Source organism: Xenopus laevis, chromosome 5S (assembly GCF_017654675.1).
Source record: "Xenopus laevis strain J_2021 chromosome 5S, Xenopus_laevis_v10.1, whole genome shotgun sequence".
Classification (NCBI taxonomy): Eukaryota; Metazoa; Chordata; class Amphibia; order Anura; family Pipidae; genus Xenopus; species Xenopus laevis.
In genome coordinates, this window is record NC_054380.1 from 34,138,011 (window position 1) to 34,164,353 (window position 26,343).

Below are 26,343 nucleotides of genomic sequence, written 5' to 3' on the forward strand. Positions count from 1 at the left end.
CCTCCTGCATTTTTGTGTGATTCTGTGAGTCAGCTGGTTTACATACAGTGACTGACACTGAATGCCGTACAAAGGTATTTACTGTATGCTGATTAATGTTACTGGCCATTTAACACCCATTGAGAATGATCAAGTTATGGATCATTACCTGGTTCAGAAAAAACCTATGTCACTTCACATGAGCTATTATGTTTGTGAAAGTTCAATATTAGCCCTGAGCACAGACTACTCATTCGTCAAGAATTATTCATGCAAATGTAAAAATACAGTTAAAGGGAATTATCCACATTGATATCATTTCACTTTATTTTCTGTAAATTTTAAAATAAAGGGTCATAAAGCATTCTACAGAGAGAGCTTTTTAAAAAAAAAAATGAATTATTACTATGTAATAATTTATCAGTGTGCGCAAGCTACTATACTGCTGCTTCTAGTGAGGAAACTGCTACAGTGATCACCGATTGCAAAAAGTTATGTTCTCTCAATGTGTTTGCAAGGGTTTATTCTGGGCTCTGTGGTTTCATTCCATAATGTACAGGAAAGTTAATGGACTCATAAGAAAACTGACCATAATACAGGTATGGGATCCATTATCTGGACAGCTCACAATTACAGAAAGGCCTTCTCCATTTTATCCAAATAATAAAAAATTTTAAAAAAAGATTTATTTTTTCAATGTGATAATTAGACAATAAATATAATTAATCCTTATTAGAAGCAATTAGAACCAGCCTATTGAGTTATTTTAGTATTAAGGTATTTAGATCCGTTATCTGGAAAGCCCCAGGTCACAAGCATTCTGGATAACAGGTACCATACGTGTATATGAATGTGATATGGACTTGTAAGGTCTGCTGCGGCAAGGACTGATGTGAATAATGTATAATCTATGTAAATAGCTGGGTATTATGTTGATGTTGCTTAATAAACAATAATAATAATCCAGTACTCTAGGAAACTGGCCCTTTAGCAAAATAATAAAAGATAGACGGTTTGGCTTCTTAAATCTAAACATTTTCAGGGCATTTTAGGATTATTCTTGGATTAGCTCCTACTCACTGCACCCGCTAAACTGTGGATCATGAAAAATAGCAAATACTGCAAGTCAGTCTTAATAGCAAATAGCTATTTATTTTAGTTCCCCATTGCAACATGTTTCTGGATTCTCGATTGCCCTTTATTAAGTGTAAACTTCCCAGAGTGCCAGTGTGCATTTAATCATTCCATTAAAAACCCATCTCCATGGAGAGATCAGCAGTAGGGATGTAGCGAACTGTTCTGCTGCGAACTAGTTCGCCCGTTCGCGTCCGCCGAATGTTCGCGAACGTTTGGGAACGTTCGCATTTTGAGTTCGCGTTCGATTCGAATACAAGTCGTTCGACCATTCGAATTCCTTCGACCGCTAAAAATCGAACGATTTCCATTCGTTCGAACGATTGTAAGCATTCGATCGAATGAAAAGCATTCGATCGAATGGCTTCGATCGTTCGATTCGAATGAAAATCCTTCGATCGAATGATTAAAATCCTTCGATCGTTCGAATCGAACGATTTTAGCGGGTGTTCGAAGTTCGCGAACTGTCCGCGAACGTTCGCATTTTTTGCCGGTGTTCGCGAACGGCGTTCGCGAACACCAAATCGGAAGTTCGCTACATCCCTAATCAGCAGTAGATAAGATAGATGTATCCATCATGTGTCAACTTCCAAGGCAGTCTTTAGTCTGCATTCTTAAACATTCAATGTCCATAACCATAATCCATAAATAAAAAAGCCATATAAATAAAGCTCAAAAGCCATATAAGTGCATGTGCATTCATACCTGTATATTAATGTGTTAACACATACACAGGATAAGAGGTCAGCACTCACCAACAGGATATGGTTTGGTCAGGCGCATGTCTCAGGCAGCCACTTCCAGCCGAACTTTAGACACACTTTGCAAATTAGACAGCACCAACGATGAAGGTTTTCTTAAAAAGACTTTATTAAGAGGGCTTTTCTCGGACAGATATACAGCAACGTTTCAGGCTTACATTAGCCTTTCCTCAAGCTACTGAGTACACATTAGTAAGCACTTTTTATACCTTTCAATATAGCGCCATCTATTGGCAACTTTACTTTAGAAAGCACAGGTGAAATTCCTTAAGTTAATTATTTAACAATTAATTATTCCTTAAGTTAATTATAGAACACAATTAATCATTCCTTAAGTTAATTATAGAACACAAAATGCAAATTAACATGCCATTTTATACACATTATGTATCTTGTAACAAGTTCTTCCTCTTAAAATGCTGGAACATATCCATGCATAATACATCAGTCCAAGAATCAATATCTGAAAACGATAAAAACATTTAAAAACATTTTTTTGAACCATTAAAAAGATGTAATCTAGGTGGATAAGGCTATTAGGCACTCTTACACCTTCAGGTTTGAATAGGGAATATGAACTTCACAAAATTTTCCGGTAAATTACATCTTTTTAATGGTTGAAAAATTTATTTTTATCTTTTTCAGATATTGATTCTTGGACTGATGTATTATGCATGGATATGTTCCAGCATTTTAAGAGGAAGAACTTGTTACAAGATACATAATGTGTATAAAATGACATGTTAATTTGCAACATTGTGTTCTATGTATAATTAACTTAAGGAATTTCACCTGGTGCTCTCTAATTTGTAAAGTGTATCAATGTGTTGACACATATACAGGTATGGAATGCTTTATCCAGAATTCTCAGGAACTGAGGGTTTCTGGATAATGGTTATACCTGTAATTTGGCTCAATATACCTTACCAGTGATGTGTGGGCTGGCCTGAAACCCGTGGGGCGCAACTGGGTCGAGCTCTTCTTCTGCTCTACTCGCCTGCGACCTAGTATTTCCGGCTTCCGGTGCCGACATTTATAGACTTGCGCCCGCCCCTTTTGTGATGTCACTGTGGGCACGGGTCTATAAATAGAGGGGTAGCAGCGGGCTTGGTGCGGATTGGGAGGGGGCGGGTTAAGGTCTGGTGCGGGTCGAGAAACACATCACTATACCTTATGTTTTCTAAAAATCATTTAAACATTAAATAAACCCAATAGGATTTATTTTCCTCCAATAAGGATTAATAATATCTTAGTTGGGAGCAATTGGCACACACTGTTTTATTACTACAGAGAAAAAGGAAATAATTTTTACAAATTTAAATTGTTTGATTAAAATGGAGCCTATGGGAGATGGCCTTCCCGTTATTTGGAGCTTTCTGGATGAGGGGTTCCGGAAAATGGATCCCATACCTGTACAAGGGATTGGACACATATCTTCCTGTTTAAAAGGGGTTAGTTAGGTATATAACCAACATTTTATGCACCAACATTCTATGTAATGGTAGTAATGGTAATGCTAGTAATGGTAATCAGATATGTGCATGTATAGAATATAAAAACTATACAGTCAGTATAGTACAAAAACCCTCTGGGCTGTGGGATGGGTGCCAGGTGTGTGAGCGTCGCTACTTGCTTTCCATTTCATACCGTACCCAGAGATACAAAAATTCCTCTCCACTCTGCATAAGACTCAAACCCTGAATTATTGAAACTCATTGTTACCCATGAACAGCACTTTTTTCAGCATAGGCTTGTATAACACTGTATCTTGGCTAAAGCTCTACTGCTTAATTGCAAGTCACATTGTTACTCCTGTCATGTTTACCTTATTGTTTATCTTTGCTAGTTAGCACTGACTTCTCAATCAATGAAGATTTCCTACTGATTAGGTTAAGGCAGATTGCTCTGTGTAGGATTTTAATGGCGCCTTCTCATACTTCGTAGGAACATTTTCTTAGCAAAAAAAAGTTGTTTTGCAGTTTCTAACTCATTTAGTAGTGCAGGGATTAACCCATCGTGGCTCTTCAGCTGCTTTCCATATACAGCTCCCAGCATTTCTGTGTTTTTGGTTGGGGAAGAAAGCACCATATTACAGAAAGCCTGTTGGCAGTGATGTTTCAGGGCCAGGATACTATGTTTCTAGGCAGACCAACAGCAATCCTTGGGGATTGTGGGCACAATGATTATAGCAGGCAGAGAAATGTAATTGTTTGTGAAGGTCAAATTCTACGATAGCATGATTGCAATTCTCTCAATAGAAAAAACGAAATTCCTTCATCCAGAAACACTATGGGGCATATTTATCAAGGTCGGTTTTTGAATTGAAAAAAACGTCGAAATTTAAAAAGACCAACTGAAATTAAGTCGAAGTTTTTTTGGGTCGAATAGGTCCATATTCGGCCGAATTCGAATAGTTTGAATCGAAGGAATATCGCATTCGATCAAATTTGAATTTTCAGAGTCCACCAATTGACTCCAAATAGATTCTTGGAGGTCCCCCATAGGCAGGGCCGCCATTAGAAATCACGGGGCCCCGTACAACAAAATTTATGGGGGCCCCCTGGGCCCCGCCCACACTGACGACCAAGCTCCACCCCATATCCCGCCCACTCCACATCGCAGTTAAAAGACCACAGAGACATCAGCGCTAAAAAAGTAACCCCCCCCACACACAAGTTGTAAAAAGCTATTGATGGTCAGGGCCCCCTTATAAAAAATTGGGGCCCCAAAAAAAAAAAAAATTTAAATTTAAAAAAAAAAAAAAACATTGGTGGCAGGGGCCCCCTTATAAGTTAAAAAAAACTTGGGGCCCCAACAAAAAAAACTAAAAAAAACTAAAAAATAAACAAACATTGGTGGCAGGGGCCCCCTTATAAGTTAAAAACAAATTGGGGCCCCGAAAAAAAATTAATTTTTTTTTTTTAAAAAAAAAAACAAAAACATTGGTGGCAGGGGCCCCCTTACAAGTTAAAAACAAATTGGGGCCCCACAAAAAAAATTTGAAAAAATAATAATTTTGTTTTGAAAAAAAAAACTGGTGGCAGGGGCCCCCTTACAAGTTAAAAAAATTTGGGGCCACCAAAAAGAAAATTAATTTTGGGCAAACTTGTAGGAGGGCCCTGGGCACCAAAAACAAAAAAATACAATGGTGGCAAGGGGCCCCTTACAAGTTAAAAAAAAAATTGGGGCCCCAAAAAAAAAGTTTTAAAAAAAAGATTGGTGGCAGGGGCCTATAGAATATTAAAATAATACATTGGTGGCCAGGGGATTAAATATAAAACAAAAACCACAAACTGGTGTTCCGTAGAATTGAACTCGTGGCTTCAGTACTTCAACTTCGCCTCCTTTCGTGACTTCGGGTATTTTCACCGCTTCAGGACTTCAATTTCGGCTGTTTTCGTGACTTCGGGTCTTTGCGCTGCTTCAGGACTACGGCTGTTTTCGTGACTTCGGGTCTTTTCGGCGCTTCGTGACTTCGGGACTTCGGCTTTTTCCGTGACTTCGGGTCTTTTCGGCGCATCGGCTTCGGCTTTTCGGTACTTCCGCATTCGGCACGCAAGAGGCAAGACGTACGGCTCGGGCGCTCGTAAGGGGGGCCCGGATCTTCAAAAAATGCAGCGCTGCCGGGCTCCCCTTCATGCCCGGGCCCGGTACGCTTGTCCCCCCTGTCCCCCCCCCTGATGGCGGCCCTGCCCATAGGCTACAACAGCAATTCGGCAGGTGAATGGTCGGTCAAATTTTTAAAGAGACAGTACATGATAAATTTCGATATTCGAATCAAATTTGGATTACCATGCTTATAGGTTTGCCTTTGAACTAACTTTTAGTATAATGTAAAAAGTGACATTCCTAGACAATTTGCAATTGGCTTTCATTTTTAATTTTGTTTTTACAAATTATTTTGCTTTTTACTCGGCAGCTACCTGGTTGTTAGTGTCAATCATCCTAGAAACAGGCAGTAATTTGAGTGAGAGACTAGAAAATGAATAGTAGAAGCATGAATAGAAAGCCAAGTAATAGAAATGACAATAACAAAATTGTAGTCTCACAGAACAATAGTTTTTGGGCTGTCCTGGTCAGTGGCCCCCATGTGAAAGTTAGAAGAAGAAGTCAAATAATTTTTAAAAAAAAGACTTATAAAAAATGAAGACCAATTAATTAATTCTTTCACATACTATAAGTTAACTTGAAGGTGAACTACCTCTTTAAATACTAAATGATGTCAGTACTCTTTCATGCGTTCTCCGAGTACTTAAACACGTATGTATGATGTCTGTAAAGCACTGTGAAATATATTCGCACTGTATAATAAAGGGTATTAACAACCCATTCATTTTTAGTTAGAGATCATTTAATTTTGAATAGATCAGAATCTACCACTCTCTGCTCTCCTTTTATTATTACTAGGGATGCACAGAATCTAAGATTCGGTTCGGGATTCGGCCAGGATTCCGCCTTTTTCAACAGAATTCGGACTCCTTGTGCAGGGCTGAACTGAACCTGAATCCTAATTTGCATATGTAAATTAGGTGTGGGAAGGGAAATTGTGTGACTTTTTGTAACAAAACAAGGAAGTAAAAAACATTTCCCCCACCTTTTACTTTCCCGCCCCTAATTTGCATATGCAAATTCAGATTCGGTTCGGTATTTGGCAGAATCTTTCACGAAGGATTCGGGGATCCAGCCGAATCCCAATAAGTGAATTCGGTGCATCCCTAGTTATTACTCCCAGCATCTACTGGCAAACAGAGTATTGATGTGTAGGTGTACACGCCTATGGGACCTGGGGGTTTACCTGTGGGTTGGACGAGTTAGGGCTGAAATTTGGGCAACCATTGTGGGTTTGATTAGTCCATATCTAATCATGTAATAACTAAGCACTGTGTACAACTGTAAGCTTCTCAATGTCATTTTAAAAGTGGACAGAAGTCAGTTGCCCATTGGCAGCTCTCTGCTTGTATCTCAGCCAGGCACCTACAGGGACACGTAGCTTACATATGTTACTATTTCTAGCTCATGATAACATCGTCACCAGTTACGCCAACACTGACTTTTTTCTCCCGGTCTTGGTAATTAACTCCTCTGTGCAAGTGTGTGTGGTGTAAGGTATAGACAACCTCTTCAGGGTCAGGCCACAATGGGCGTTTTGACGAGATTTGGTCGCCGCCTCGTTTTTGCGGTGACCAATCTTCCCAAATGCCTTCCCTGACTCTGCGCCGGCTAAAATGAAAAAAAAACGCTGGCATTAATCACACGCGACGATTCGTTTTCCGAAGTCGCCCAAAGTTTCCTCGTGAGGCAACTTGGGACGACTTCGGAAAATGAACCGGCGCAGAGTCAGGGAAGGCGTTTGGGGAGATTGGTCGCCGCAAAGACGAGGACTCCAAGATAACTCATGTTGCTGCATGGTGGAATGCACTTACTGGATCATGCCCACCATCTGCAAAAAAACTTGGAATCCCACAAAAAAGCAATTAATCTAAACTCTTTGTATAAGAGAGTTTTTGAGTTATTTCGCTTTTTATACAGCAGCCCTCCTGTTTGCAGATCTTGATACTAGAGTCCAAATGACCCTAGCAACCCCATGCATTGATTTGATTAAGAGACTGGAATATGGATAGGAGAGGCTTATATACCAAGATGAGTAATAAAAAGTAGGAATAACAATACATTTGTATCCTTACCGAGAATTTGTTTTTTAGATGGGGTCAGTGACCCCCATTTAAAGCTAAATAGAGTCACAAGAAAAAGGCAAATAATTCAAACACTATAAGAAATAGATAACGAAGACCAATTGAAAAGTTGCTTGGAATTGGCCATTCTATAACATACTAAAAGTTAACTTAAAGGTGAACCACCTCTTTAAAGAGGAACTATCGCAAAAATCAAAATTAAAATAAGCTTCATCATACTAAAATAAGAAAAATTCTAAATACAATCAGTTAAATATTCTGCATTATTTCTGAAATAACCAGGTTTATCTTCACTATTCCTCTCAGCTTCTGTTTCTCTTCATTCTGTCTTATTGCAGCAGTTGGGTGTCAGATATTCATTCACAGTTAGGTCCAATATATCTTATAGGGGGCTTCCTTTCCTAGCAGATGTATTAGAGCTCACTCAAATAACTGATTCCAGTACAAACAAAATCTAACTGCTTTTTGCACAAATCCTGCATATAGAGAGACATGATGTCTGGAGTGAGCTCTAATACATCTTCTAGGCAAAAGGAGCAATGAATATCTGACACCCAACTCCTGCATGAAGGCAAAATTAAGAGAAACAGATGCTGAGAGAGGAATAGTGAAGATAAACTTGATTATTTCAGAAACGGTGCAGAATATTTAATTGATTGTATTTAGAAAATGTCTTATTTCAGTATGCTTATATTAAATTTTCTTTTTTGTAATAGTTCCCCTTTAAAGGTATTCTGTCATTATTTTTTGTTGTTGTTTTTCTAAATTACACTGTTTACACTGCAAATAACTCGCTCTAAAATATATAATGTAATTCCTGAACCAGCAAGTATATATTTTTTTTGTTGTAATATTGCTATGTAGGCGCCATCTCAGGTTATTTTTTTGGTCATGTGCTTTCAGAAAGAGCCAGCACTTTAGGGTGGCACTGCTTTCTGGCAGGCTGTTGTATCTGCTACTCAATGTAACTGAATGTGTGGCAGTGGGACATGGATTTTACTATGGAGTGTTGTTCTTAGATCTACCAGGCAGCTGTTCTCTTGTGTGAGGGAGCTGTTATCTGGTTACTTTCCTACTGGTCTGTTGTTAGACTGCTGTGGGGAGGGGGGTGATAGCATGCCAACTTGCAGTACAGCAGTAAAGAGTGTCTGAAGTTTATCAGAGCTCAAGTCACATGACTCAGGCAGCTGGGAAACGGACAATTTTTAATTTTTAAAATTACATGTATAAAAATTCTGTTTGCTCTTTTGAGAAGCTGATTTCGGTGCAAAATTCTGCTGAAGCAGCACTATTAACTGATGTGTTTTGAAAAATTTTTTTTTCCCATGACAGTATCCCTTTAAGTTACAATTCTTTGCCAATTCCATATACCAATCACTGCTAAGAGACATGGGGAGACACTGGGAGAAATTAGAATTTTTTTGCCAGCTACTGCCACTCGTGTGCAGTAACATAAATAACATCCATTTGTCACTGTATAAACAAGGCAGGATTTAGTCAAAGGTCTATTATGAGGGCAAAATCTGCCCTCTGTGCCATCAATCAGTTACTACACATACAGGGCAGCAACTGGCTATATCGTCATGGTTTCTGCTGGTGTTTTTCCACTGAAAAGAGCCACGTGTTGCAGGGGCCTTCGTGTTGTCAAACATTCTGTACAACAGATCCTGTTTTTTTTCTCTTCATTCTCTAATGGAGCTTGGCTCCTTGCTCATTAAGGCTATTTCCACCTTCTATGTGTAAAATATGCACAGAAATATACACAATTAGCTTTTTATTAGGAACAGCACATTTCCTTTACAGAAAACCATTCATTCTGTTGAATTTAGCTTTAGGAAAAGAGTTGGCAGTTGTGTGCAGCACTCACAATGAGAGTTTAGTGGTGTATCAGAGGAGTGTGCCGTTGGCATTGCATGTGGAACATAAAGTACCAGCAGGCTCTGTTATGTTATCCCCTTGGCCACTGCTACAGGCATTAATCACTTCCAAGCTCGTTTTGTCTCTGCTAAAGCTTACAGTGGAAATACTGTAATGTGCTGTATTCATACTGGATAACATTATTCCTGTTGATTGATTTTAGTGTTTAGGAAATGATTGGATCATACCTGATTTTTAAGATTTTCCTGCCTATAAATTCTTCTGTGTTTGATCGCGTTATGAGGGGCCCTGGTTTATCACCCCAAATTGCACCCACCGAAGACAGATCTACACATATGCAACTGGCATTTATATGTATAGTCCATACTAATTGTGTCTGGACTTCTGTGAAAAAGAAGCATCACATGGGAGCATATTTTCTAACCTTCGAAAATCACAACACTTAGCCAGGCATAGATTCACCAGGACAGCGCTAATTCCCTAAATCCGAAAGTTGAGTCCAGGGCACCGAACGGTGGCGAAGTTGCGCTAGCGTTACTACGGCAAGCAAAGCGCGATAGCTTTGGCTTATTTGCATATGGCGGTAAGTGACAAGTACAAAGTACGTATATGTTGCATTAAATACATTACATTACACAAGCCCAGGGAACATTTATAAAATGAAATAGAATTGTTATAGTGCTCGACACGTGCCCAGTGTATAGTTTATGTGCCATATGGTAGAAAATGTATGGGGGAGCCCGGGTACCCAAAAAATTTTTTATGGACTTTTGCAGCCTATCACAAAATTGAAGAAGCCCTATACATTCCAATGTTTTTCACCTGGTCTGAGCTGGGGAAGGCAAGTCTGGCGGAACAGGTAACGGTCAGTAAAATGTGCATCTTAGTGAATTTGCGAAGTAAAGGTCTTTTGCCAAAGCGAAACTTCGCCTGGCGTAAGAGTGTGAAGTACCGCTAGAGTCTATCTCCTTCACTAGCTAAGTTACGCCAGCGCCCGTCAGTAAATCAGCAAAGTAACGAAATTACATCACGCTGGCGAATTTCCCCTAAAGTTGGTCACTTCACACTTTAGTAAATTTTCCCCATGGATGGTAATCTTTATAGGGGTATAAATGTAAGATAATGTTTCCTAATGAAATAAAAGGCACAATGAAGTTAAAAATATTTTTATATATGCACTGCGGATTCTGCCTCTTGACGCATTATAGCAGAAATTAGCCACACAAGCTTCTTCACAGGTTTGTCTTAATCAGCTCTGATGCTACCTTGTTTCAAAAGATTCAGAACGGTCAGTGCAGAGAATAGCAATGGATAGGCAGATTTTTGTAGAAATTACAAATACAAACAAACTAGATATATATCCATTATTAACAAGGAAAGGTTTTATGTGTTAGACTAAACATGTAGATTTAAGCTGTTGATTTATACTTTTTTATGAGTCAGCAGCTTATCTGCCCATATGGATCTCTACAGCATACCTCCCAACTGTCCCGTTTTTCGCTGGACAGTCCCGATTTTGACAGCTCAACCCACAGTCCCAGATTGCTACTGAAATGTCCTGACTTTCTCTTTGATCTCCTGCTTTGAACAGCCAGAAAAAGATACAAAGTTTCTAAATTAATTGACTTTTGGCAGAGAGTATGAAGAATATCACTGGCACACAAGACATGCGTTTAGCAGGGCAAGCCCTTGCAATTTTATTTAATGCATGGTGCAACATTTCTGGGATATTCCACTTTGTCAAGCTTGGTATTGAGCGAGAACCACATTGGCTTGTTGATGCAAGCCCTGCATTTTTGTCTAATAATATTAATATATAATATATATATTAAACAATAAGATCAGCCTGATATCACCCTCCTCAGTGGATCTTTCAGTGTATGGCCATCTTTAGTATCCTTTTTATAACTGCTCAGTAAATGTTACAGTAGGAACCTATAGTTCCTAGAAGCGGTTTATTACATGTGGGTGTATGCACAGGCGTAAACACAGAAACTTCACAATCACATATTCCCACTGGCTTACATTGCCACGAGATTAACCAGTCATGTGTGGCCAGCGCAGAATGTAAAACCTGTATGTGGTTACTACAAACCACATAAACACCTAGTTAGAGCTACATACATGGTAAATAAAGATTCAGTAACAGGTCCTTGCAGGCCATGTGATCTCCTGTTTGCTTTAGCTGTAACTGTATGCATGTACAGTATGTATGGTAATGAAAGCTGCTCATACTAGGGCAGTGTATATACAGGCTTGCTGCCCACTGCATACACTCAGGAGCTTGGTGGTAAACCTAGTTTCACACAACACTCTGTGCACACTGTACAATGTATTTGCCCAAAAGTCTATATTTGCCACCTTTTAGCTATTGACCGACTTCGGTTTGGTATTTAGCCAAATCTTTCTCAAAGGATTCGGGAATTCAGCCGAATCCAACGTGGATTCGGTGCATCCCTACTATCAACTAATGGGCAAATTTACTTACACACAGTAAGTTTGTGGGCGGCTGGCTTAGGTGGGTGTTATTTACTGGTACATGTCAGTGCTAGTTAAAAGAAATTATCTTTAAAAGCAAGCAGAAAGCAGGTTATAAATCCCTTATCACATGGTACCTAATGCCCGGCTGCCTAGATATAATACACACTGATAAGCCACTGCTGCTGGGATAAAAAATTACTGTGCTAGTTAAGGGGGTACAGTTGGTAACACACGGTTCTATTTCATAATATTGAAATTAATTAGTATAGTTATGAAGTTATGTATGTAATTCTATTTCTATATGTAGTGCTACTTGTGCATGCAGCCCTACAGCATTTATTTTGCAATTGTAAAGATAGTGAATAACAATGCAAATAAAATATAGAAATACATATAGATACATGAAAGATTAAAGGGACAGTATACACCTAAAACACATTTGGCAAAAATGAACACAATAAAAATCACATTCTGATATTGTTTTAATTAAAAAAATCAATTTGGTTGTCATTGTAAACCACTAATATGAAAGTTGGGCTATTTTCACTGAACCTTCACTGAGCAGCTCATTAACAGAGACTCTTTGGGTTGAACTACACAGACAATTCCCCCCCGATTGTGCCAGATCCGATGCACCAAAACGCAAGCATCAAGTCAGATGTGACGGAAAACAAGGTACTACATCCTTGTAGTAATACCCTTCAGTGGACTGGCAATTGGCTTCAGGATCAGGAAGTGACACACAGAGCTAAAGTGAAACTGGCTTCATATTCTTGTTTAGTGCCAGAAATAACGGAAACCGTAATTATTTCTTAATTAAAACAACACACAAAAAGTATGTTCAGCACATGCCTTATTGATTGCATGCATGTTGAAAAGGGATGCACACTATCCCTTTTTAAGTGCAAAATGTTAAAGGAACAGTAACACAAAAAATTAAAGTGTTTTAAAATAATGGAAATATAATATACTATTGCGCTGCACTGGGGTGTTTGCTTCAGAAACTCTATTTTAGTTTATATAAACAAGCTGCTTTGTAGCCAGCTTGCAATTGGTGACAGAATGTTTTGTTAGATTGCTGGAACCTTACCCATACAGTAAATAATGGCAGCACTTACGCTTTGTTAGTAAAAACACTGCCACCTCCCTCTGTAATCAAAAATCTATTTTTTTTTGGTATTTCAGCTGTCGTAGAAGCTCCTCAAAATGTTACAATTTGGGGTGCTTCTCGATTATCCATTTGCCATAAACCTCAATCAAAAAGGAATGTTTTAAAATCTTGATATTCTGTAAATAGAGGGTTTTCAATCACCGCTTTGCTGAAAGGTAAATGAACTTTTCCTGACTGGTAATAAAATTGTTTTGTAATCTATATTGTGTTACTTCTCTGTTCAGCTTTGTTCTTTAAAGCTGAAACTGCAGTGTTGATAATACTTTGTTGCTGCCTTTGTCACCCCGTTACCCAGAGATTCGGTATATAATGGCACATTATAAATAAAGTATTAGGATAAATCACTCAGTGTCTTGCAGAGATATCCTCACTGATATCCTTCCATAAAGCTTTTGGACTCCCTTCTTTCTAATGAATACAGGAGGGAAAACTGAGTCAGTAATAGGATTGTGTTGATTTTTATCTTTTATTGATGGCGCCCTTGAATGTTCTCTGGTGCAGCAATTCTCCTGCATTTTAAAAAAGCATTTTTATATAATGTAGGATGCATTCACGGTAAAGGTTGAGATTTAACAGTGTCAAGGAACAACGTAGGTTATTCCAGAATTATAGTTGTACTAAAGTTATTGGTTGTATTGTAGCACAACAAAGCTGAATCAAAAGATATGCTGCACTGGTTGCAGCACAAAGTGAGGGTAATTTAATATTGTGATCCACATTATAAAGGTTTGTCCTTGAGGAAACCTTGGTGACATGTAGCAAGTAACCAGTCAGTGGATAGTCAATTAAATCTCTCCAGGGTATTTAATAGGTTCTGTATTTTATTTACTCAGCTGATAAGCTCACTGTATTCATCATATTTAAAGGAAAACCAAAGTTTAAAATATAATAAAGCTGGAAATGCAATATTGTTTGAACCAAAGTTAATGTGCCTGCCCTCAGATTCAGCAGTCCTATAATGTAATAATCCATTTCTTCAAAACTTTCAACAGCAGCACCGTGTCTATATATAGAGAGTGATATTCTAAAACAATTTGCAGTTGGTTTTCATTTTTTTATTTGTAGCCTTACAGAGCATTTGTTTTAGGGTTACGGACTTGTTTGAAAGCTGGAAACAGTCAGAAGAAGAAAGCAAATACATTAAAAACTATAAAAGATTAAAGCCTTTTGAAAAGTTGCTTAGAATTGGCCATTCTGGTGAGCAACCACTTTAAAGGAGAACTAAAGCTAACTAAAGAAGTAGCTAGAAATGTTGTACATTATGTTTTGGGTTTTTGTACCAGCCAAGGCAACCACAGCCCTTTAGCAGTAAAGATATGTGCCCCCAAAGAAGCCACAGTAGCTCCCCATCTTCTTTTCTGCTGATTCACTGCACATGCTCTATACTGAGCTTAGGGACCCACTCACAATATAAAGTACACATAGAATAGAAATGTCACAATATAAGGCTGATTAGTAATTAATACAGATAATTACTGCATGGCAGTGCATAAACCAGTGCAATTAGCATCAGAATTTAATAATCAGCCCTGTAGCATCATCTTATATTACAGACAAACCTCATTTTCTACTGGATAATTTGCATCGAACCCTAAGCTTAGCTTTTCAATGGCTGCTCAGAGCCCACTGAGCATGAGAGTGTCGCAGACACTTTCCAAGATGGTGGCACCCTGTAACAGGTTGGAAATCCTGGATCATTGCTGCTATTGAATAAAATATGGCATTTTTAACCATATTTATTTTTAGGGTTTAGTTCTCCTTTAAGATTTAGAAGGTTTTGGAGTGGGAATCGTTTATAATGGTCCCTTTAGGGACCTAAACCCCACGTTTTGAAGGGAATTATATTTAGGCGACCATTTATACTTACCCGCTGTACTCAGATCCCCACTTCTTTCAGTGGAACGTCCACCCGATGTCAGCTTTGTTGAGCTGGATTGAATTCAGGAATAGGTCCTTGCTAGTAGTATTTACCCATTTGCTGATAAAATATCTAAAATTCTAGGAGCAAGTTGAGTCAAATTGACTTCTGCAATTGATATGCAATTGATATGCCTCTTTTTTTATCTATTTCTATATGAAGCAGAATTAAATACTTTTATTTAAACTTAAAGTCAAAGTATTTAGTTTATCATATCAGTGCTGAAAAGAAAAATGATTATCAAGTGAATTAATTACAGATCTTAGTATTCATTATTGATTTTGTGTGTTGGATTCCAAATGGTGTTACCCTGGCACATACAGTTACATTCCCATTGTTTTGACAAGGCCATACAATAGATCTTGTTTTTGGCTTGCATGTGTAGAGATTATAATGCTATCAGGCTTCTATCCTAATAGGTTACAGATATTGATATAGTGTCTATGGCTTTATCAGGGCTCAGTCCCAGTGTAGACTTTTGTTGCTGTGCTGAAGGAATGCTGGAACAAAGCTGACTGATTTATTTATTATGAGGAGAAACAAGCTGTCAGTTTTTTCTTTGCCACTTTTAGGTTGTGGTTTCATCGGTTTTAAAAAAGGTGCTAAATGAATGCCCTACATCAATGCTGTCCAATTACGCAACCATGGCAACCTTTTGAAGCCCAATAAGCAAAATATTGGGGGGTCACTTCCATATATATGATATATATAGATTTATTTGGTTCCCATTGTAAGCATCCCAAGTTGAATTCATTCCCTTCTTATGTTCCCTCCACTGACTCTTTTGTATTTTAGCTTCCTCTCCATTTTCTTCTTCTTATACCCTTTTTTTTCATATGCTTCAATAACTGTTTATTTCTTTGATCTTGTTTTTTCTCCCTCTTTCTCCCTTTCTCTATCCGTGTTTCCCCAACACTTTTATTTTGATATCTTATTCCTTTTTTCTCTTATTCTGATCTTCATTCTACCCCTTCTGCTCTGCCTTTCTTTGTTCATCTCTTTGCTTTTCTGCAAGACCTCAGATGGGGTATAGTACAGGAATAGGATCTGTTATCTGGAAGCCTGCTATCTGGAAAGCCCTGAATTACGGAAAAGCCATCTCCCATAATTCTTTCCCAAATAATCCACATTTTTAAAGAAGGAAAGCTCCAAGACAGTTTATTGCCAACAGATTAGCCAAAATAGTGCAAGCTAGAACGCTATATTTATTTTGCAGAATGCTTTACCATTCCTGAGTAAACAGCTCTAGACACTGTCTCTGTTTGTTTAGGATAGAAGCTGCCATATAAGATTGGTGTGACATCACTTGCTGCCTGAGTCTCTTCCTGCTCACTTACAGCTCTGAGCTGTAAGTGATTACAGCAGGGCTGGGAAGAGGGAGGGGGAGAGGAGCAAACTGAGCATGCTCAAGCCCTGCCCTGGAAGTTTATGCTGAAAACAGGAAGTCTGATACTGAAGCCCATGTATACACAATAAAAAGAAAGAAATGCTGTGCTTCTTTTGACAGAGGACTCAGAACAGCATTACTTTGAGGGTTTACTGGTGTATTTATATAGACCTTTCTGATAAAGCTAAATTAATTGTAGCCTTTCCTTCTCCTTTAAAAAGTATTACCTTTTTCTCTGTAATAGTAAAACAGTACCTTGTACTTCATCCTTACTTAGATACTGTATAATTGATCCGTACTGGAAGCAGAACCAGCCTATTGGGTTTATTTAATTGACAAACCAAATTAGAGAAAGATCCTTTATCTGGAAAACCCCAGGTCCCCGAACATTCTGGATAACAAATATCATACCTGTACCAAGAGAATTCTGAATACATCTTGCTTATAAGGGCCTCTTGGAGACTCTTACTAAAGTGTCAGCATCTGTATTGCAACCTGATCAAGTGCTTTGGGCATCTGCAAGTGCCACCAACCCATATGCCATACCATCGTATCACTCTTCCACAGTCCTAACGTGCCTAATTTAACACATGTTCAATGATAATGTTGCCAGTTAATTCTCAAAGTTAAAAAATCACTTTTTATTCATCATAAATATTAAAAAGTAGGCATACAGACCAATTGATGCTCCGCAGGCGGAGCATCAATTGGTCTGTATGCCTACTTTTTAATATTTATGATGAATAAAAAGTGATTTTTTAACTTTGAGAATTGACTGGGAATATATTTTTTAATTTTTGATTTGAGTGCCCTTTGGAGTTGGGGGCTATATTCCAGCACTTTTGGCCTTTTTTTGACAGGCCTATATAGACTGCAGCAGTTGAGTAGTAAGCTTTTTTGGACAATGATAATGTTGCACACTCTGGAAAAACAGCAGATTAATACTGGAAACTGAGTTTTTTTTTCGAAATGTGATAAATTAGCTCAGATAAAAATTGCTCATAAGTGTACTTATAATATAGCGTGAGGTGCAAGATAAGCAGCTTTCCTAATTCAGATAAACAACTGCCAAAGCAGACTACCGTGCAGATAACAGATGATAATCTGGCTATTATACATTTCTGCTTTCAGATTTAATTTCTTGTTAGTACATCTGTTTGCTCATCTCATAGATTTTTAAAGTAGAAGGAATAAAAAAAAAGGGAAGTGTTAATATGAATTTTTGACACTTATGTTTTATAGAAAAGTTTGTTATACCCAAGGAAGGATTAGAGTGTAACATTTCATGCTTGATTCCTGTTGTCCTTAAATGATGCACATTATTCTGTGTGTCATTTCAGTGAGGTTGAAGTTTGGGCACCAGAGGGGATTCTGCTGCATGCACGCTCCCATCTTTCCAGGCAGTGTTTAATATCAGGGCAATAAAAGCACTGGCCTTTGTAAGGTCTGGTGTGCACAGACAGCGAGCAATCCATTTTTCAATTATTTAACAGGCTGTAGTTCTGGTTATTAGGCTGCTTTTATGTGACAGGGCACCTGGTAATATCTATAGACATTTATATAAAGATTTAATCATCAGCCTTTATTTATATAGCACTGACATATTACTGCAGCATTCTATAGAGATTATACATAATTTACATCACCTTAAGGTCTTTAAAGAGATTCAGGTTTTTATGATGTAGTTTTTATTTCTAAATTACACTGTTTATACCGCAAATAATTCACTCTACAATATAACATTTTATTCCTGAACCAGCAAGTATATTTTTTAGTTGTAATACTGTGTAGACAGCCATCTCAGGTCATTTTGCCTGGTCAGAAAGAGCCAGCACTTTAGGATGGAACTGCTTTCTGGCAGGCTGTTGTTACTCCTACTCAATGTAACTGAATGTGTCACAGCGGGACCTGGATTTTACTATTGAGTGCTGTTCTTATATCTTCCAGGCAGCAGTGTGTTAGGGAACTGCTATCTGGTTACCTTCCAATTGTTCTGTTAAGCTGCTGAGGGGGGTGTGTTGATATCACTCCAACTTGCAGTACAGCAGTAAAGTGACTGAAGTTTATCAGAGCACAGGTCACATGACTGGGGCAGCTGGGAAACTGACAATATGTATAGCCCCATGTCAGATTTCAAAATTAAATATAAAAAAAAATCTGTTTGCTCTTTTGAGAAACGGATTTCGGTACAGAATTCTGCTGGAGCAGCACTATTTACTGATGCATTTTGAAACAAAATCATTTTTTCACATGACAGTATCCATTTAAAGTGGATACTGTCATGTGAAACCTGGACAATAAAGTGACTGACAACAATGTAGCAGCAAATAGATGTGAACCCAACCAGTTTGGGACAAAGATTTTCTTATTCCTTGTTTATTTTATTTTGCTGCTTTTGTAGTAATATCGCTTGAAAGGTAAATATCCCCTGTTCAGAAATAGGGTTTCCGTTTGGTTTATACTAATTGGTTGGAATAAGACCTACAACATTGTCTGATAACTTGTTTTCTTGTATTTGTTGCTATTGTTGACAAGATTTCAAATATTTTAAGTTCTAATAACGTTTGAGGACTGTTTATCAAAACATCTATACAATAGAATGTGTATCGTCAGAGATAATTAACTGGCTGTCTGTTGCACAATGCGAATAATGTGAGTTGTGCAAGTTTTTATGCTGTAGGCATTTTCTCTGTCATATGCTGGGGTTCCTGTAGGGAACAACTAGCTATAAGGGCAGAGACACATGCTCAGATTTGGGGAGATTAGTCGCCCGGCAACAATTCTCCTCTTCTTCGGGGCGACTTATCTCCCTGAAATTGCCAGCGGGACACTCATAACGTTTTGTTCTCCGAAGTCGCCCGAAGATTCCTTGTGAGGCAGTTCAGGGAGATTAGTCACCACGAAGAAGAGGAGATTTGTCGTTGAGTTTTTGATACAAGTTTGGATGTTTTGAAAGGGGTGAGTCACTGTATATTTAACTATTAGTATGATGTAGATGTTCATATACTATGACTATTTGCAATTGGTTTTTATTTTTTGTGTTTTTTGAATTTATTTTTATTTTTGTTCAGCAGTTCTCCAGTATGGAATTTCAGCAGCTAGCTGGTTACTAGGATCCAGAGACTGGAATATGAATAGGAGAGGGCCTGAATAAGGAGGATTAGTATTAAAAAGTAAAAATAACAGAATTTTAGTTTTGTTTTTGTAATAAACTGCTGGCTAGCAGTGGGTTAATGATTCTACTGTGTTAGTTCAGGTAAGTAGTCAGATATACCCTGGAACTTTTGGTATATTTATTAGAACATGGCAGGTAGATCTGGCCTGCTCCATGCTTGCTCTCAGCTTAACAGGAAGCACAAAAACAGGAACAGGAATATGATCATCAAGCAATGGCAAAACAGCAGAATGCCCTTAACCAGAATGTCTTCACAAGCAGGTTACTATATTCCTCCCCTTTTAGCAAAAAGTAAATCACAATATATATATATATATAACCAACAGTTATAACTCAGTTGAAAACATTTTAAGGCTGAAATGTCCAAGTTAACAATAACATAGTGACATTATAAGTCCAGTCTCTCAGGAGGTTTGCGTGCTCGTATCGGATACCTCCGTTCACACTCAGAGGCTGTAGCACTGATTGGATTAGAGCGATTGTTGACATCTGGTAATTCCTGTAAGGGTGCTACAGGTACTTGAAAGTCAATTGTAGAAAATGAAGGAGGTACGGGTGACACACTCTTATCTGGAACCAGATGCTCCACATGGACATGAACGTGACGGTTACCAATTTGCACCTCATACGTCAGGGGACCCCTTCTATGACAAATCCTCGTCGCCACTGTAATAAACTGCTGGCTAGCAGTGGGTTAATGATTCTACTGTGTTAGTTCAGGTAAGTAGTCAGATATACCCTGGAACTTTTGGTATATTTATTAGAACATGGCAGGTAGATCTGGCCTGCTCCATGCTTGCTCTCAGCTTAACAGGAAGCACAAAAACAGGAACAGGAATATGATCATCAAGCAATGGCAAAACAGCAGAATGCCCTTAACCAGAATGTCTTCACAAGCAGGTTACTACAGTTTTAATTGTTTTTTTTTTGCTGCTGACCCCCAATCTGACTGGTAGAAAGTGGAAGAATAAGAAGATTACAAAAAACTGTACTAAAAAGTTGCTTTAAATGTATATAACCCCTTTTAATTATTGTATATATATATATTTTTTCATGGGACAGTTAGGACTATTCTGATTTGTTATGAACCGTGTTATAAGCTTTTCATATTACAAATGGGCATTCTTGTACTTGTGTCTTCAAAAGGATCATCTGAAAAGAAATGTTGTAAGACACTTTTAACACGGAGAATGCTTTTCTGTTGTAGCCTATATGTGCCCAAAAGCAAGTTTTAACTGCTGATCTTGGTGCCTCTGAAGACAAGGTTGTCAGTCTGCTCATTTGTATGTGGATCTCAAACTATGCCCTCATTGCATTTCAATGGTTGTATTGTTAGAGAAGTAGGGTAATCAAAGCTTGCTGCCCACTTATGTAGCCTGTATGTGTTTCATGGTAATGGCTGCCCCATGGCACCCTTTATTCCCATTCAGCATCTGTCACCTGGGATTTCTCGACAGAAATGAAGTGTTTGAAGGCATTCCACACACAAGAAATAATAAGAGGAAGGCTTTGGCTGTTAAAATTGATTTTAAGGTGTTAAGAAACAGGTTGCTCTGCTAGTATGGAGCAGGCACCATAATTGCTTATTCATAAGTCACAAACAGGCTGACTCCCATAGTCTCCTTTTATACAGCTACACATGGTGGTTGAACATACCTGTCAGTAACATGTCAGCAAGACTGGACATTCAAAATAGGCCCTGCCATTCCTAGTTCACAGAGGCCCAAACAGCCCACTTAGTAGTCACTGTCTATGGCACCTTATAGCAGCCCCTCACAGATTGCCAGTCCGGGCCTGCATGTCAGCATGTTCATATGTCCAGAAAACAGTTTTTTCCCTTATAAAATTGGAATCAATTATACACACACACACATTCAGGAAAAAAGCAAACAGAAAAGAAATGGAACTGCACTGTGAAATATAGCTGTTGTTTGTCAGCAGTATGATTTGTGTGTTTTTAGCGGGCTGTCTTGCCTCTGATGTTTTGCACAGGAGCTTGATTTATTTCACCTCCCTCTTGATAATAAATCTTTTCTGTTCATGCTGTCACTTGGTAAAGTCTTTGAAACAGCAGGGAAATATTTCCTAACATATTTAAAAGACTTTTTATCCCCCTTTTTTGAGTCGCTGGTCTAGAAAACATTTGGTTTTGTAACACCATTAAAAGGGTTGTTCTCCTTCCAAACACTTATTTCAGTTCAGTTGTTTTCAGTTTTTTTTCATTGCTTTCCATCTTTTATTTTTTACCGTTTTCCCAAAATTGAAGTTTAAAATGTAATGTTCGTGTCTCTAGTATTTCAGTCTGGCAGCTCAGTTATCCAGGAGCATCTGAACTGTTACAATTTGCTACATTTAGTTGATTATTTGATACATTTTTCAGCAGCATCTGTGGAATATTAACAACTGTTGTTTCAATTCATGCCTTTAATGAAACTCAGGGATATTGCTCAGCAGGGCTAAAGATAACAAATGTATCAATATAGAACAGTTAAATAGTTGGCGACTAGTGATGTGCGGTCTGGCCCTATACCGCGGGATCGTGCGGGTTTGGGCCGACCTCAAACCCCCATTTGCGGATTGAGCTATTCTTCCTCCTCTCCTGGCCCACCACTTTACACTGCCAGCTTCCGACTTCCTTTTTTATAGACGCGCGTCTGTTCACCCACCCCATTTGTGACATCAATAGCGGGGCGATGCGGGTCTATAAATCGAAGTCGGGCTCGGGTGAGCCCGACCCGCACATTACTATCGGCGACCCCCCTCCAGAGCTGCTTTAGAAGGTGATAAATTAAACTTTACATTTCAATATTAGAAAATGCCTTGTGTTCCATGAAAGTTACTACATAAAGGAAAATATCAATACTTTTGTCCTGTGATCTGTCCTGTGTGAAAGTAGGGCTCCACAGTACTGCGTTCCTTAAATGGAAAATCAGTTATTTTATTGAGAATTTGAATTCACAGTAAAATAGCACATTTTTAAATACCAGTTGGAGGTGGCATATATTACAGCTAAAAAAATAATGACCTTTTCAAGTAGTTTTTTAAATACTCTGCACACTGGCACAAACTATAAAATTAATATGAAACGATATTTCTATAATGAATTACTACAGGTTTGCAGAACCTATTTTACATACTGGCAATGGAATTTTTTTTCCATATTTTCTTCCAAGAACAACTTTTGTTACATTGCCCAATATATTTAATGGGAGAAAAGCACCAACATAAATCACACATTTACTGGATTTTTAATAGGGCATGATAATATCAACACTAATGTTTAATCAACCCTGTAGATCGTGCTATTGCAAATGAGTCAGAGAATGTCTGCTCATGTCAGTAAAAGCATTTTGCATAAATATATGCAAATAGGAGAGAGACTTGCCAACAAGTCCTGAGCTGGAGAATAAAGGGTGTCATTAATAATCTTGTGTACACACTTGTAGCTGTGATTGAATTGTCATTCCTTAAGAGTTTATTCATTTCCTCTTACTCAGCAACGTTCGGATTATTTGCTTGGCCTGCACACTGCACGTCCCAGCGAATCATATTAATAAGGACCAATTAAGGTAGCATTTGCAGTTCTGCCAGCAGTCATCTGTTTTTTAAGGTGGAAGTCTTCAAAGTGTATTCAACTGTAAGGGCCTATCATTTACAAAACAAGAACGCAAAAGAAATACAAAATAAATAATAAAAGACCTATTGAAAAGTTGCATAGAACAGGTCCATTCAGTTATTCTGGCCAAAAAGTTTCCATCCTTGCCTCTCTGTTTAGTACTGTAGTTGGGTTACATTACTCTTTTTAGAATTCTGTTGTCATGAACCAAAATAAAGCTGCCGTTTTTGTAAATATCATCTTGACTTCCATGTCAGAGCTCCATCACCAAGTTCAGTTTACATAATATAATTGTATGTGTAGATTGCCTTTCATACAGTTCCTCTGAGTATCTGCCTAAAAACAAAAAAAAAACTACAGACTAAGCAGATGTGCTAGAAAAGGAGTCAGCAGAGTGACTCAACCTTTACTGCTATTGTAGGTAATTAAATATCCATCACATTGTTTGGAAAAGTTATTCAGATCTTAATTACAACTTAATTGGTCTTAAAGGAACAGTAACACCAAAAAATGAAAGTATGCTAAAGTAATTAACATATATAATGCACTGGTAAAAGTGTATTTGCTTCAGAACCACAACTATAGTTTATATAATCAAGCTGCTGTGTAGCCATGGGGGCAGCCATTCAGAGCTGAAAAAGGAGAAAAGGCACGGGATACATAGCAGATAACATATCAGGTCTGTAGTATACAATGGGATTCTTCTGCACTTATCCGTTATCTGCCATTATTAACATGTATTTATATAGCGGCCAACATACTGTACCTGTGTCTTGTGCTTGAATGGCTGCCCCCATGGCTGAAAAGCAACTTGTTTATATAAATTATAGTTGTGTTTGTGAAGCAAACATGCCAGTTTTTACCAGTGCAGGGCACCAGTACATTATATTGTCATTCCTTTAAAATATTTTCATGTTTTGGTGTTACTGTTCCTTTAACTGCTGCAAGCTGTACAGCATAGAAGCATTAATCCCAAATGGCTCATTAACTATCTGAGCCCCTTATTAGGAAATTAATTAATTTATAACATCTTATAAAAATAAATGAATAAAAACCGCTTCTAGCCATTTGGAGGTACACAATATTTAATAAAGTACCTGGACCCCTTTCATTCCAAAATCTTAGTCCAAAATCAAGGATAGAAATATGAAGCTGATCCTGCCTGTCCTACTGTATCAGAATTACTCTTCTGTGATGGAACTTCGAATTATACTGGGATTTGCTTCCATTCAGCCACAGGTAGTGAGATTAAGCAGTGATAAGACTTGTTGGTGTATGTAGTAGTGTATTTACAATTTTAAATTTGTCACAATCAGGCAGATCTGTTTGTGTATAGCTAGATTTAAACTGCTAACTTGACACTAGGGACACTGACCACAGCCATTTATATAAAGTCATTTTGCAACTAAAGATAAAAAATGTCTTCTTCATTTTTTAGGTGAGGACTTTGCCGTGGTGCAGCAGGAGATTATAATGATGAAAGACTGCAAGCATACAAACATTGTGGCTTACTTTGGCAGCTATCTGAGGTACTGTTTTAATTAGGAATATATTTAATTTGTTCTTTGTCATGATTTTACTCAAATAGGATTACATTTTTCCCATGCTTGTTTAGTAATGGAAACTTTCCTAGTGGGGCAATACTGCTATATACTCATCTACTTGCTCTCACTCCATAAAATCTCTAGCTCACAAGGTTTAGAAAGCAAACATTTTCTTACACCACTGTGTCCATGGCTATTTTATACATGTTAACAACTGTTAGAAGGGCAAAAAGGTATTTGCTATAGTAATTCGTTTTCATAGATTTTTCTTGTTTGTACAAGGGAAAAGCTTCTCTTCAGAATCCTGCAATCCTCCTCACAAAGTTGTCTGGTCATTCCTGTGATTCTAAAGGTGGCCGTACATGGGCCGGCGGGTACACCATACAATGGTTTGGCCTGAAGGACTACCAGATATAATTCATCAGCAGATTTGTTTTTTAAACAGACGTTATAGCAGTAGTACGTTGGTATTTGTCAGGAACAGTGAACATACCAAAGATTATAAGAAATGTGGTAGATGAATGGCCATCTTAAAGGGATGAGTGTTCTATACGTTAACTTTTAGTATGTTGAAGAATAACTTAAAGGAAAACTAAACCCCCAAAATGAATACTTAAGCAACAGATAGTTTATATCAAATTGAATGACATATTAAAGAATCTTGCCAAACTGGAATATATATTTACATAAATATTGCCCTTTGACATTATTTGCCTTGAGCCACCATTTCGTGACTCTATCTGTGCTGCCTCAGAGATCACCTGACCAGAAATACTACAACACTAACTGTAACAGGAAGAAGTGAGGAAGCAAAAGGCAGAACTCTGTCTGTTAATTGGCTCATGTGACCTTACATGTGGTTTGTATGTGTGCACAGTGAATCTTACGATCTCAGGGGGCGGCCCTTATTTTTTAAAATGGCAATTTTCTATTTATGATTACCTAATGGCACATACTACTAAAAAAGTATATTATTATCATAATGGTTCATTTACATGAAGCAGGGTTTTATACATGAGCTGATTTACTCAGTATCTTTTAATAGAGACCTACATTGTTTGGGGGTATAGTTTTCCTTTAATCTAAGCAATTTTTCAATTGGCTTCATCATTTAAGTGGATATTGTTGTCAGTTTGTTGCCTCTGTGAAACAACACACACAACTGTATGGACACTAGGTCTGGTTATCTACATTACTGGGTTTTCTGTTCTTTTGGTATCCATCTGCTATGATTGGTATCTACCTGAACAGCCCCTTGTGGCGCAAAGCCTATCTGCTTAAAAGGCCGTGGTCATTTTGATTTTTTTTTTACCCTGCAAGAGGTGTGGGCTGATAGAGCCCACATGTGGTTGTAGAATACAATAGTCTTTTAGCCCCCGCCAGTGCTAGATCACTCAAACCGTGAGGTAGCTCCTGCTGCAGGCTGCCATCTTGCAAAGCACACATGCATAATGAGCGAGTCTCACAAGCTGACGGCACTCCTGCGCATAATGAGCGAGTTGCGGCACTCACTAGTTATGCACATGTGTGTGCCTCAACATGGCCACCCACATTGGGAGCTCCCACCTGGTTCTCGCGTCCTAGCTAGGTTATGTTTTGTTTTGAA

General features: G+C 38.1%; 1 protein-coding gene across 9 annotated transcripts in view; it reads left to right on the plus strand.

Annotated features, from left to right (window-relative positions):
* The window catches only part of LOC108717401 (mitogen-activated protein kinase kinase kinase kinase 3), a 177,332-nt gene that overhangs the window by 59,394 nt on the left and 91,595 nt on the right, over window positions 1-26,343 (plus strand). For all 9 annotated transcript variants that reach the window (XM_041564386.1, XM_041564385.1, XM_041564387.1 and 6 more), the window contains one exon: window positions 24,632-24,722. In XM_041564386.1, coding sequence (XP_041420320.1) covers window positions 24,632-24,722 — 91 coding nt within the window. The remainder of the gene's footprint in view (window positions 1-24,631; window positions 24,723-26,343) is intronic.